The sequence below is a fragment of the Triticum dicoccoides genome, chromosome 7B (genome assembly GCF_002162155.2).
Source record: "Triticum dicoccoides isolate Atlit2015 ecotype Zavitan chromosome 7B, WEW_v2.0, whole genome shotgun sequence".
NCBI lineage: Eukaryota > Viridiplantae > Streptophyta > Magnoliopsida > Poales > Poaceae > Triticum > Triticum dicoccoides.
In genome coordinates, this window is record NC_041393.1 from 389320447 (window position 1) to 389335122 (window position 14676).

Consider the following 14676-nt stretch of genomic DNA (forward strand, 5'->3'; position numbering starts at 1 on the left):
CATCTCTAGGGCCGGCGCCCCCCTGGGGGCCTATATAAAGGAGGGGGGAGGGAGGGCAGCCGCACCCTGAAGTTTTGGCGCCTCCCTCTCCCCTTGCTACACCTCCTCCTCCCGTAGTCGCTTGGCGAAGCCCTGCCGGAACTCTGCTGCATCCACCAACACGCCGTCGTGCTGCTGGATCTTCATCAACCTCTCCTCCCCCCTTGCTGGATCAAGAAGGAGGAGACGTCATCCGCTCCGTACGTGTGTTGAACGCGGAGGTGTTGTCCGTTCGGCACTTGGTCATCGGTGATTTGGATCACGGCGAGTACGACTCCATCATCCCCGTTCTCTTGAACGCTTCCGCTCACGATCTACAAGGGTATGTAGATGCACTCCCCTCTCTTGTTGCTTGATGAACTCATAGATTGATCTTGGTGAACGTAGGAAATTTTTTATTTTATGCAACGTTCCCCAACAACCCCGACCCACCGGACGATCGGCGTTTTACGGACATCCGGAGCCCCAGGAACGACCGGATGTCCGACCTTTCCCGGACGACCGGAACCCCTAACCCGAGCTGAATTTATGGATTTCTGACCTTCCCGGACGTCCGACGACCGGACATCCGACCTTTCCCGGACGTCCGTAACCTGTAGTTTCAGACTTCGGCTGATTTTTGTTTTGTCCATAACTAATTCATCCGAACTCCGATTTTGGCGTTCTTTAGCTCGTTTTGAAGCTATTGACATCCCCCTTCCCACGAAAATACCACCAACACCATTTGACTCCATCAAATTTTCGAAAATTTGGCAAGTTTGCCTAGGCCCTCCACCATATCATCCGCATAGCCACCACCGACTTCAGCAACCTAACCCATTTTGCTTGCCATAGCATTAGTGGTTGCTTGAGTAGTGATTCGAGTCTCCTAAGGTGTTTCGGCTACTTAGGGACGATTGCTTCTTCATCAACCACCACCACCACTTCTGCATAGACATGCCCACCATACATTTCCACCCCAACTTAACCCAATTTTGTTTGAGTTGTGGCTTGTGTCTCCTAAGGTGTTTCGGATACTTAGGGACGGCAACTTCAACATTGACTCGCATAACCCATCATCCCACTTCCACATTGCCAAGTGCAAACCACCATCATTTTCCGCTACCACCATTCGCGGTTTTTCCGTTTCCTAAGGTGTTTCGGCTACTTAGGGACGAGTCTCCATCATCTTGGTATCTACATCAAGAACACCGCCACTCATCATCGCAAAGGATGGTAACCTCGACGACACCATTGTATATTCCCTTGCAATTGCATTGTTAACCCCTAGCCCATTTTGCGTCACTTGCCTATCGAGACTAGCCATTTGAGTATTGTCGGGCCACGTTACTTGTGCACATTAGTGATCTACACCATGCATTGCATATATACCATATCATATTGGTATCATATCCTGTGTCACAAGTTTGTTCCCGCATATACACAATTGTTATCTTGGTTTGTGCATTGTGCAATAGTGGCAATGCAAAAAAAAAAAGAATAAGCTTTTAAGCAAAGAAAAAGAGAGAGCAAAGAAGCTTGTAAGCAAGTGCCATAGCATCATACCACATTGCATATAAGATTGTCATATCCGATCATCTTGGATCATCTTGAGAGGAACATCGGGAACCGTACATACATAGCATACTTGGGATAGAAAGTTTATCCATTTTGCATCTTATAGGTTGTGCACAAGTGTCGTATCCGCCTATTGAGCAATCGTGCTAGCGTCTCTCTTGAGTTGTGCAACACGAGCGTTTTCCGTGGATTCCACATTTTGTTCTCACTCCTTGGTTGCACGACCCCATTTATCTATCCGTGTGTGTGTTTCCGTGTGCCACATATTGCTATTGGTCCATTTGTTTCACTTGCGAATTTGTCAATCTCTTTCAACATTGTTGACTCTTGCTAACATTTTGCAACAAAAATTTTGTGCCACTATCCTCACCGAGCTCCACCCAAAGCTTTACTTGTGTAGGTGTGAGAACCGACAAGAATTGGTACCAATAGTGCTATTTCATCCGCATTTGAGTGAACTTGATTCATTGTCAACATCGGTTAAGGTACATTGGTATAAGTTCTTCTCTTTCTCCCACTCATATTTGCTCGAGTCTTGTGATGGATAGGCAAGGCATTTCATCTTCGGTCTACGACAACAATGACGGTGTGAACAACTACATCAACAAAGCGTCCATCTTCGATCTACAACGACAAATGCAAGGCGCACAATCAAGATTGCGAGAGCGCATCGAGAACATCTCCATCAACATTCGTCACTCCAAAGCAAGGAAAAGGGACTACATCCACAAGAAGCTTTCCGCACATAAAGAGGAGCAAGTTGCAAGGATGGAGGAGATTAGAGCCTTGATCAAGTCTTCTTCCCCTTCGTCATCTTCAAGGCGTCGACATTCAAGTCACAAGTCTTCGGAGCGTGAACACGATGCAAGTGCAAATCATCCTCGTCCACATCTACATGGCGACCACCATCACGTTCGTGATCAACATCGTCATGAAGGGCAAGTCACCCCCAAGCAACATGTGCACGACGACGACGAACGACATCTACTACGAGCTCAAGCACAACAACGACACCATCATCATGAAGATGCTCCACAAGCGCAAATGCACAAGTCCCAACAAACCCTACTTCACGCCAAGTCGACGCTTCATGAGCACAAAAGAAGACCGCGAGACGAGCACGACCAAGACGGCGCTACGGCTACATCAACCACTTCGGCATCTTCGCCAAGTGTTCTCAAGGCATCTTCGCCTTTGGACGTACGGCATCTTAGCCTACTTCCCACGAGTATGCCTACAACGACTTCATCAAGTCCAAGGCGACTACCTACGAGCGAGGGCGACACTTCCATCTTGGGAAGCCCCACAAGGAAGATGGCCGAGCATGGGAAACTCCCTTCGGTCATGGAGACGAGCTACGAGGTGCCACATCATATGGGCCTCCAACAACAAGACGGCGACAAGAAGGTCGAGCAAGGGTCATCCCCTTCGACCACGGCGATAGGAGTTGAGCATGGAGACATTTGCACCTACATCTCTCCGACACCCACATATGTCGAGATGTCCCAAGTGCCATGTGAGGAGAGCCACCACCACATGAGTGACATGAGTGACTCCACTATACGTGACATTGAGAGCATTTCCTATGAGAGGATGAGTTTGACCACCACTAGCCCCACACATGAGAGCATGCCACACATCCTATGTGAGGTTGAGCGCCATTTGAGTGACCCCACCAACCATATGAGTGAGAGCATCCTTGAGGGAGTGAGTGAGCCACAACACGTAGTGAGTGAGGTAGTTGAGACGGCATGTGAGGCCACTATGATTTCTAACGACTTAACCTCTACTCCTAGTGTGTTTTCTTCTTTGGTGCAAGGTCTCCTACATGACGACACGCCTATCCTCGACGAGTCCATCCCTCCAATGGGAAAACCGGTGGCCATGGTGGACAATGATGCACCCCCACATGGTTCCATTAAGATGAAGATGACAATGAGACGATCTTCAACACCTCACCTACAACACATGAGCGAAGCTCCAACGATAACATAGGTGACGGTGATGCTCTAGTACCACTAGTGGACATTCTTGACATTGATTGCTTGCATGATGTAGATCCACCTATTACCATGCTTCATGCTAGTGAGACTTCTTCATACCTTGACTTACCTATTTATGATGAATATGATGATGAGCATGTTGAGTTGCCTAGTTGTGATGCTATGCTTCATAGGATATCTTGTGGAAATTCTATTGGTCACTTCATGTTTGACAACCCATTGAACTTGTCATATGCTATGAGTGAGATCTCCCATATTGCATCATTACAATCTCAACATAGTAACTATGCATGCCCCATTAAAATCAATCCCATTTGCACTTATGGAATAGATGACGAGATGATGGTCATTGGCTTTTGTTTTTCATGTGATGATATTGCCATGCTTCCTCTACATCATTTGCGCAATTCATCTACTATGCCATGCCATGATCACATTGTTCCAAATATGCATTGTTTTGGATGTTGTCAATATTCTCCATGTGATGTTTCTACTCTTGGTCATGAGGAGACCCCCATAGTTTCCTCATACATATTAGGAGATCTTGATGCATTTCATACTTTGCATGATTCCCATGATAGTGTACACCATATGCATTCCATGAATAACAATGCTCTAGATATTTCTCATGATGCATTACATCCTTTGAGTCTCCATTATGCCATTCATAACAACAAACCTATCATGATGGATGACATCTTTCTATATCATGCATCTCATTTATTTGAGCATTGGATATTTTGTGCTAACCGACACATGCACGTGCGCATCATGATGGATGATGTGTACATATACCATGCACACACAATTTTTCCTTTGTCTTTGTTTTGTGTAGGTACTCATGTATACTCGTCAACCTCTCAATCCCAAGAGTTGACGAAACGAGCTCTTGAGAGCAACGATGCTTTGGGATCCCGTGGACTATCCTTACCACCATTCCCTTTGCGCAAGGACTACACGCATCTCCTTTACTTGTCTCTCACACGGCTATGGGCTATTTACCACTTGTCACCTTATGCTCATTTTCCCGTGTTCACTTTGCATGTTATCCTTGCTTCTGTGCCTTTGCCATGCAATTATGACCCTTGTTTGCATCTACCCATGATTCACCATTATGATACTCCTATGTGTATTTGCATGCTTGGTGGAGACCCTTGTTGCTATTGCCATATTTATCATGTGCCCCATGTTATTGATGCTTGTTGTGTTGGGAGAGCCATGATGCCCCATTGCTATTTACATATGGTCTCTCGCCAATACATTGATGACATTTTACTCATATCTTGCTTTCATGCTTGTGCTATGACATGTGAATTATTCATGCCCACTATTTGCACACATGACATGCTTGCCATGATTCCTTCTAGTACATTGCATCTTCGCACTACTAGCTTGCTTGACTTGATCGCTATGATTGCTTGCTATGTTGCATCACCCATGTTCCACTATCACTTGCTTTCTTGGGTTGATGACATATATGTTCATGCCTCTCACTTGATTTGCCATGATCATTGTCTCTTGTCTCCATTAGTTGCATCCCTCATATCACCTTGTATTGAGTGCAACCATACTATGCTTATTGATCCTAGAGACTTTGAAACCTTACTTGTGATGCATGCTTGTTTGATTGAGCCTATTGTATTTGGTTGTTCTCACATCATATGCCTCAATACTATGAAATGCTCCCTTGAAATTTATTATGATGAGCATGATGAATACACTTGTTGGGTATCTTACCACACGAATGATAGGTTTTGCACTTCCGCTAACCTCATTTGTTTTTCAGAGTGTTTGTCATGTTCTTACATTTTGAAGGATTCACAAGGCGGTACCATCATGAGCCATATTGGTCATGCAAAGGTCTACATGATGTGCGACAACAACATTTTCGACATTCTCATAAAGGTGAACTCCTTCTTTTTGAGCCATCCTCAAATACGCATATTGGATGGGTCACTCTTTCATTGTTGTTTCCTTCTTATTGTCTACATGATACATCTCGTGAACGGAGGAGTGACATTGGAGATTGACTCTATGGACCTTTGCATTGAGGAGCGCTCACACTTATTGGATGTACCTTCGGAACTCCACTCATGCCTAGACATCGAGCTTTGGTACACCAACACCTCCATATTTTTTGATTGTGCTCATAATGTCATGCTCGATGGACATATCATACTCACCACAACTTTGCACCCCATGCATGGATTGAATCACATTATGCTTGTCTTGTTGCATCTATTTCCATGTCATCCATGATATATGATCTTGTGCACTTCCTTAGCAAATTTGTTGTGATCTACCTTGATGGCATATTCATACATCATGATCATTTTATCCACCATCAATTGCATGATAACATACACATGTTGAGCATCCATTGCCATATTCATGCTATTGATAAACCGTCTCACTATGACATCATTTTGCACCGTGGTTGCATTAATCATATTTACAACACATTTGTGTGCACAATGATTGCATTTCCTCCCATGAATGCTTTGCATCTCATTCTAGATCATCTTGATAAGCTTCATGCGCTTTGTCACGACCAATCTTGCCGCACGGACTCATTCTTACATGATGGACACTTTGTGTGCACTAACCATTGTATTTCCGAGTGTTGCTTGTGTTTGCTCTTTTTGCATGTCTATCACTCCGGTGACACCTTGAACTACTTGGATTGTGCCATGTCTTCAACTTCGTCCAACTACAAGTCCGTCTACGACAACCATTTCCAAGGGGGGGGGGAGATGATGTGGAGCATCCCACGTTCATCCCCATGTACACTCCGACTACTCTCCAAACCCCAAGAGGACATATGACGAGACCTCGAACATACGCCATGGGACACAAGGTGAACTCGCTCCTCTCCGAACCTTCACTTTCTACATGTGAGACATGGCTACTACCTCCAACGTGTGTGTTATGCATGATCAGGTACTTAGAGGAAATCCACGGAGCCACCACATCCAACGGAAGAGCTAGCGAGGACGCCAAGTACAATGACCAAGAGAAGGATCTGCCCGAAGCTACAGCCACCGGACGACCGGCCCAGCCCGGACGTCCGGCCCCTGAAGGTCACGCCAGCCCAAGGAAACCAGGCCAACGCACGCTACAGCGGCCGGACGTTCGACCAGGACCAGACGTCCGACGACTCCCAGGCCCCTAGACGACCGAACCCCTCCGGATGTCCGGTACTTCTCCACCTGAGCCAAATCTACGGAAGTCCGATGATCTACGGATGTCCGGACCATCCTGAAACTCTGAACGACCGATGTCCTCCGGACGTCCGACGCCTGTGCGTCCGCCCGTGTGTTGGGACGACGCCACTTACCCTTTCATTCACCTAGACTATATATACTCCTCCACCTCCTGCTAGTCAAGGTTAGCGATGGTTTAGCTCATATTTTGTGTGAGAGCCTTGCTCATCCACTTGGTTACTTCTCCTCGGAGCTCACGACCTCTTCGGAGAAGATCCCCCAAGCGGATTCAAGACCCCTTGAAGGGAAGACAATCAAGACCTCCTCACGGAGAAGAACGGCTACCCTTGTATCTTTCCTTTGTTGATTTTGAATCTTGTGCTACCTTATGTGTTCGGTGATCTAGCCCTTGTGTGATCGATTACTTGTCGGTTTAGTGATCCTCTCGTTTCTCCCCGTGTTTTCCCTTGTGTTTTCCGCGCGTTCTTCATGTCTCCCTGTAGGATCCACTCCAAACGTGAAAGATCAGCCCCATAGGGATCTGCCCTACATCACTTCTCCAATGCGTCCCATGGCGGTGTGGGCTGCCATGCTCTTTCCTGGACTCCAGGTTGGTGCATCAAAGGGAAACTCTATGGGCTTAGTGATTGGCATGAACGTCCTTCCTGAAACTTGAACTCGAATCATCCAACGCTCCTCTTCTGGTAAAGTGGCGATGTACGTTCCGGTGAAGCTTGGTATTCTGATGTTCGGGTACCTAGTAACTTCCTTCAAGTGTCGTCCAAAAGGAGTGCCTTCATCCGGTTGTGTAAGCTTGTTCCTTGAGTCCGCCATCCTATAGAGTAGAAAAGGGAGAGGAGTCAGAAATGAATAGAGAAGAGTGACCTACGGTTTTAGCTTAGTGGTCGTGTCCTACAGTCAGCGTGTGCTCTGATACCATCTTGTAGCGACCAGATCTCAAACAATCTAGTCTCTGTGCATAAGTGTCATCCCTGGATCGGTAATGCTGACACGCACAATACTTGAGGATTTATAATAGAGTTTCAATCACACACTTATTACATCGAATGTCTCAAAAGAGAACTTATTACAATAATATGGCTTAAGGCCATCTAAGTAAGATACCAGCGGAAGGCTTGGAAGATAAAGTGAGTCCATCAACTCCAAAGACATAGCTGAGTGAACGACAATGACCTATGGCACCTTACTCGTCGTCTGAAAAGTCTGCAACATGAAATGTTGCAGCCCGAAATGGGTCAACACATGGAATATGCTGACAATGTAACACATAGAGTAAAAACAGAATAAATGCTATCACTACATGCATATATGGCTGGTGGAAAGCTCTATGGTTACAGTTTTGCATAAAGCCAGTTTTCCCCTACAACAAAGGAATAAATTTTATTTAACTATCATGGTGGTTGTTAAACATTGAGAAGGTTCCTCCAACTCAATCCCAATTAAGCATCATCATTAAACCCAACAAGTTAATTTAGAGTGATAAGATCAACATGATAATCCAAGAACCAGATATTCAAGATGTCCATAACCGGGGACACGGCTAACCATGATTAGTTTATACACTCTGCAAAGATTTGCGCACTTTTCCCCATAAGACTCGATCTCCTCCGTTGGATTTCTCGCACTACATGATGTTTGAGAAATGGATGACCGAGACACAGTCTTTCAAAAGCATTAACTCTTTGCTCTGGGTAGACAGTACCACATACATCCCCTACATCTGCTAGTCTACCACTGAAAGAGGTCACACAACATACTCAACTATGCCAGAGCCCATATTGGCTTGTGGCTGCACACGGAAGTTTCTAGCATGAATAATCTTATGATCCCTTTGAGCCTGGGTGACGAACCGTAGGATGATCACACGGGTACTCCGGGATATCCTAGGACAAGACTGGATTCTCCAGGTGCCCTGACAACCACTGCATACTCCAGGGTGCCTCAACCAATCCATCCAGATGTGTATTTAAGTAGCCACCTTAAGTTAACCATTAATTAATAATACTCACATCTGCCATGGATACACTGACCCAATCCACGTCTACGTGCATAGCATAGCAATCCCGAGCATAATGTAGAAGTAACTCCCAAAGGTTTGATAATAAAAGGGCAATAGGTTCTACCTCATCATCTACTTCCCAAACCCACATGTTATTCAGATCCTAACCATGCAATGTTTGAGGATTGAGACTAATGCATAAAAACTGGGTAAATAAGAGATATGATCAAAGTGTTACTTGCCTTGCTGATGATCCGCAAAACCTAGAGACTCGTAGTAGCACGCTTTGCACTCCGGGTATTCTATCACAAATAAACAATAGCATACATAAGCACTCAACTAGAAGCACGGGTAAAACTCGAATAAGAAGATCAAACCAGAAAGTTCAACTAAAGAACTCCGGTTTGCAAAAAGAATCAACTCAAACTATGAAAGAAACAAGACCCGTTACTAATCTGGACTAAAGTCAAATTTTACAGTACCAAAATCTTGTTCAAGTTGGTTAAACAGAAAGAGGGCTTCGAGACGAAGATCTAGGCGCTTGTTTCACCCGGTTTGGATAAACGAGTGTAAAGATAAACTAAAACGAAGACCAGAGCAGAAATCACGATCGAAAATAATTGCGAAAAAACCCTGGAAATAAAACGAGACGAACAGGATAACGAACGAACGTTCGCTGTCTGCAGCTAACTGACGAGCAATGTTCGTTAAAATGAACGTACGGACAAACGTCCGCTATTTAACTAAACCGAAAAAATCGAACCGATCTAAAAAAACTAGATCTAGGGTTTCGAAAAAACCGACGATTTTCTCGAGAAAATCGAGTCGGCGGCGGCGGCTACCTCGGCGGTGAGGTCGGTGGCGGCGGGCGGCGGCTCCTGCGGCGGGGCGACGAGGTGGCAGCGGCGACGGGCGGCGACTCTGCGGCGCGGCGGCGTCGCGGCGATGGCGCGGGCTGGCGGCGGCGGCGGTGTGCGGAACGAGGCGGCGGCGCGACGGCTAGGGTTTGCGGGGGCGGGGCGGCTGGGCTGGCGGGGTCAGGCCGCGCCTTTTAAGGCCGGCCGGGTGAAGTGTCCGGGTCGGACACGGCACATTAGGTCGGTTCACTTTTTTTTTAAATAATCCTGACGCGGAAAACTAATAAAAGAAATACTAAACGGAGTCCAAAAATCCTGAAATAAATTTTCGCTGTCCTCTAATAATATTGCGGACAACGCGAACATTTATTTAGGCCTCTAATGCAATTCTGAAATACGCATTTTTTTCCTAATTAAAATAAAATAGCAATAAAAATCCAAATAAAAAATCTTATTTGATTTTCATATTTTTCCTCCAATATTTCTTTTATTTGGAGAAGTCATTTATCCCCTCTCTTTTATTTTCATATTAGAAATATTCGAAGAGAAAAAAATGATTAAAACCAAATGATCCTCTTTTCAAAATTTGAGAAAACTCAAATATGAAAATAATGAAATCCCCAACTCTCTCTGTGGGTCCTTGAGTTGCTTAGAATTTCTAGGATCAACCAAAAATGTAATAAAATATGATATGCAATGATGATCTATGTATAACAATATCAATTGAAAATTTGGGATGTTACACCTGGATGAATGTATGATCCCTAAATAACAAAGTCTGATGTAGTAGTTTGCTCGGTTTATCGTCTTGCCCAGTTCTGAAACATTTCCCTCCTGGGATTTGCTGGAGCCGGGAACGGTCAGTCATTGTTTTTCTTTTTTCTTTGTAGCTTCGAACATCATGGTTTTCATTAATGAAAATCGAAAGAGGTGAAAGCCCTTCTTTTTTTAAAAAATAAAATCATTCAGTTGACTGTCTTTCCATATTTTGCCATGTGGCCACCCTCTCACGGGCACACAAGTTTAAAATCATGCTCTCGCTGAAAACATGACGGTACACAGACATCAATTTTTTTTGGGAAAAATCTTGCCTTCTTTACTGCTCAATAATCAACGGTACAATGTTTTGGTCATGAGGAGACCCAAATCAAACATGACAACTAAATTACAACCATACTTGGCGAGATTATGCGCTTCGAAATTAAAGACTATGTTTGTGAATGAAGGTACATGAAATATATCATTTCTTCTAGCAATTATTTCTCGAATGATAGCACCATGATATCTTGCCGAACCTTGCTTACTTTCCTTCACCACTTCCTCACAATCTGAAGCAACGTGCATCATCTGAATTCCCAGGTCCTCTGCCAGTGCAAAAGCTTCTCTACATGCAAAAGCTTTGAGAAGAGTCAGATCAGTATACCTTTTTTTTAGGGGTTTGGATCAGTAATACCTGCATACAGAGAGAGCAAATGACGGAAATGTTATGGCGCAAGCCTTCCTCCATCCTTTTCTTGTAATGTTCGTATTTGTTTTGGAGTAACACTTGTAATGTTAGAGTTACTTGCAATAAGGGAGGGAATTTCTTTGGCCCTTCAGTGGAGCATCTTGCCATCAGATGTGGAGTCAGATTGTTTAGAGGCTGTTAATATGATTAAAAGAGGGAATAGCAACAAATCTAAATATGCTTTCATCATCAGAGAGATCATTAGTAGTTTGGGAGAAAGGAATTCTTGCATTACTCATATTCGCCGGAGCTGTAATAAGGTTAGTCATGCCTTGGCAAATTTTGGTAGGTTGCAACGCCGAACTATGGTTTGGCTAGGCTCTGGTCCGGAAGATGTTTTGGCACTTGTGGGACGAATTGTAATCTCTGATACTTGAGTAATGAAAGAATTCTTTCGCAAAAAAAAATGTTAGTAGGAGGCCTAGCCAATGAATGGACTGGCAAGTAGGGCCAAAAGCCTTTTCTCAAAAAAAAAAAGAGTAGGGCCAAAAGCCCAACCGGTCTTCACCGGAGTGGACAAAGCCCAAACGGGGTGCGTGTGCTCCTCTCAGCAGGCGGCGGCGGCAGCAGCAGCGAGCGAGCGAGCGCCAAATCGCCGGCGGCCGAGGCGTCTTGAGCCCCCGCCATCCGGGTTCGTTCAACCAGAGGTACTCTCTGCTCATACCCCGCTTCCCGCTACTGGATCCAACATCCTGCTCTGGTGATGGGGTTATCTACTTCATCCAGTCCATTGTATCGCGGGGCACAATTTTCTTTCGCCTCGTCTTCTGATAAGGTTTTCACAAATTCTATTAAAGGTTTATGCCATTGCGGAACACAGTTGTCTCTTGTCAGTATTTGCCCTAAGTTCGTGACCAAATTTGTTGGATGCTTCCATCGCATTTCTTGTCTAGCCAACACGAATGGAGTAGTACTTTACTGTATGTAGGTTGCTGTATTTTTGGCTGCAGGCCCTCACACACCACCTGCTCGACCGACTTCCAAAGATAGGGATGTTCAGGTCCAAGAGCGAGAGGCATGGCAGCACCGGTGACAGGATCAGCGCCCTCCCTGACGACCTGCTCCACCACGTCATGTCCTTCCTGACGCCGTGGGAGATTGTTCAGACATGCTTGCTCTCAAGGCGGTGGCGAAATGTCTGGGTATCTGCAAGGTGCCTCAGCATCGACTCGGACCAGTTCAGCACCTTGAGGCAGCTCAAGAAGTTTCTTGACAATTTGCTTTTGGACCGCGGGTACACAGCGCTCCACACGTTCTGGCTCCGCATCAACTTTGGCATATTTTATCCCGATTCTATAGATGATTATTGTCAAATCCGTCCGTGGGTCTGCCATGCCCTTAGGAGCAACGTCCAGGTTTTAGGTATAGTCCACCATGGAGAAATTCTTACCATTGGAAATGCCTTCACCTCGTCGTATCTCAAGAGGTTACACCTACGCAATTTTGACGTTGATGACTGGTTTGTCGAGAAGCTGTTTTCTGGATGCCCTAAGTTGGAAGAGTTAGAGCTGATATGCTGTTTCGTTAACATCATCAAGTTTTCCTCTACCAAACTTCAGAGATTGACTGTTACCACTACTGATGATCGTTCAATATCTTGCTTGGGCTTTGAAGATATGGTAATAGATATGCCAAAGTTAGTTTCCTTAGACATAAAGGAGGTTCCTGATAGAAATCTGTATTTCGTGGATGTGTCATCGTTGGAAACTGCCTCAGTTTGCATTGATGAATCCTCTTTCGCAAGTTCTCAAGTCGACTGCAATGTTCTCAGTGCTCTTTCAAACGTCACCAGCTTGAGGTCACTGTCTCTAACTGTCCGTCACAACGTATGCTTCCTGCGCTGGATTTTACATTGACTGATATTTTCAGTTTAGGCATATTTTACATTTTGGGTGTTTTGGCAGGTGGCAATAAAGGTATTGGAAAGGGATGTGCTAAGGTGTGCTACATTCAACAGCCTGACAACTCTATCGCTTGGTGAATGGTGCTTGGGCTCTGGCTGCAGTTCGTTACTTCACTTGCTTCAACGATCGCCTAAAATACAGAAACTTATCCTGCATCTTACAGATGTGAGTTCTCCGTTTTCCGATGTAGACCATTGTTTTTTTGCAGATGAAGCTAATGCACAAGTTTTTCTTGTCAGGTTGGTGCTTCTCAGTGTGATCACCCTGAGCAACATGCTGTCGTAGTAGGAGATCCAACCTGCAGTGAAACACAAAGACCATTCAATTGTGAGAATCTTAAGAAAATCGAAATCAACTGCCCACTAGGTGATAAGAGAATCCACGTCATTGTGAGGATCTTGTATGAGAACATTAACTCTCCGACAGAAATTAATATCACGAGCCATTAGCTATTTATAGGGGTCAGCATGTACTGTAAGTTTTCTACAGCCCAACTAGCAACTATGCCAGTAATATATTGTTTTTTTTGTATGCTTTTACAGTTGGACCAATAACACCATTTCCACTTGTTGTAGCTGACACTGGATTTTCATGGCGGTGGTCATCAGACTATGGACTAAAAGTGTTTCTGATTCCTGCAGGACTTCTGCTCCGTTTGTGGCTTGTTTTGTTTAACTGCCACATGCCCACATGTTTGTGCTTGCTGTTATTCTTTAATTAACGACTCCCAAAAATTTATCTTTGACATTTACGGAATATCCCATAACTGTTATGGTAATTGGTTGGTATGTGTTTATCGTAACTCGGTTATCATGTAGACATCTACACATCGATTCCTGACGAGGTATTTGAATCTTGTGAATGTCAGAAAAGTCAGTTTATTTTCTAGTAGGTAGCATGTGAGAGGTCTGTGTTTTAGGACCAACTTGTTCTGGCTCTTAGTATTAGTTGCTTAAGCGCATTGCCAGAATTTCATTCGTTTGATTTGTTGAATGTTGTTTTGTTCACCTTCATTTGGTTCGATGATTTATCTAGTTTGTGAACAACCTTTTTTATAAGTCTGTTGTGAATAGCCTACTGATACGCCTATTGAACAACAGATTGAAAAAGCTTCTAACCGCCCGAGGATGGAATTTTGCATGCTTCCATAATCTACTATCATGGATGTTTATTTTCTCAAATTGTGTTTCTTGGAATATGAGCTATAATGTAGCCATTATGTAGATCCAACATTAATAAAGTTGCATGAAGGGTGGTAATGTGGTGTGAAGGGTGGGAATTGGAATCATTTCAACCATGTTCGGTTCGTTCTGACTTGTGAGAATATCACATGCTCCCATTCTCCTACATTTGAAAAATCAAATTATCATGTTTCAAAAAAATTCAATTTCTTAGATGTCCATAAGACATGTGTCGACAACCCTTAAAACATGCAAATCCAAATCCAAATACAGATAGGGAAACAATAAGGCAAATTCAGCGTGAATACACTTGTCCTGTGAACATCCACATAAAAAATCCAGTAAATGTTGAAACATTAAATTTTATTTTTAAAATGTGGGAGAATGGGAGCATTGCATATCTTC

At 44.3% G+C, this 14676-nt stretch overlaps 1 protein-coding gene across 1 annotated transcript; it reads left to right on the forward strand.

Moving 5' to 3' along the window:
- Nucleotides 1-11719: 11719 nt before the first annotated feature.
- On the forward strand, nucleotides 11720-14069 carry LOC119335694 (F-box protein At4g22280-like). Its single transcript, XM_037607792.1, has 4 exons — nucleotides 11720-11833; nucleotides 12137-13012; nucleotides 13091-13255; nucleotides 13330-14069. The coding sequence occupies exons 2-4, from the start codon at nucleotides 12179-12181 to the stop codon at nucleotides 13537-13539; spliced, it is 1209 nt and encodes a 402-aa protein (XP_037463689.1). The 5' UTR covers nucleotides 11720-11833; nucleotides 12137-12178; the 3' UTR covers nucleotides 13540-14069.
- The last annotated feature ends 607 nt before the right edge of the window (nucleotides 14070-14676 follow it).

What these genes read in the sequence shown, in the direction of transcription:
- LOC119335694 (XM_037607792.1), top strand. Translation starts at nt 12,179, where the DNA reads ATGTTCAGGTCCAAGAGCGAGAGGCATGGCAGCACCGGTGACAGGATC. An exon ending in CTCTAACTGTCCGTCACAAC is followed by an intron (nt 13,013 to 13,090) that starts GTATGCTTCCTG and finishes GTGTTTTGGCAG; the next exon opens with GTGGCAATAAAGGTATTGGA. An exon ending in TTATCCTGCATCTTACAGAT is followed by an intron (nt 13,256 to 13,329) that starts GTGAGTTCTCCG and finishes TTTTCTTGTCAG; the next exon opens with GTTGGTGCTTCTCAGTGTGA.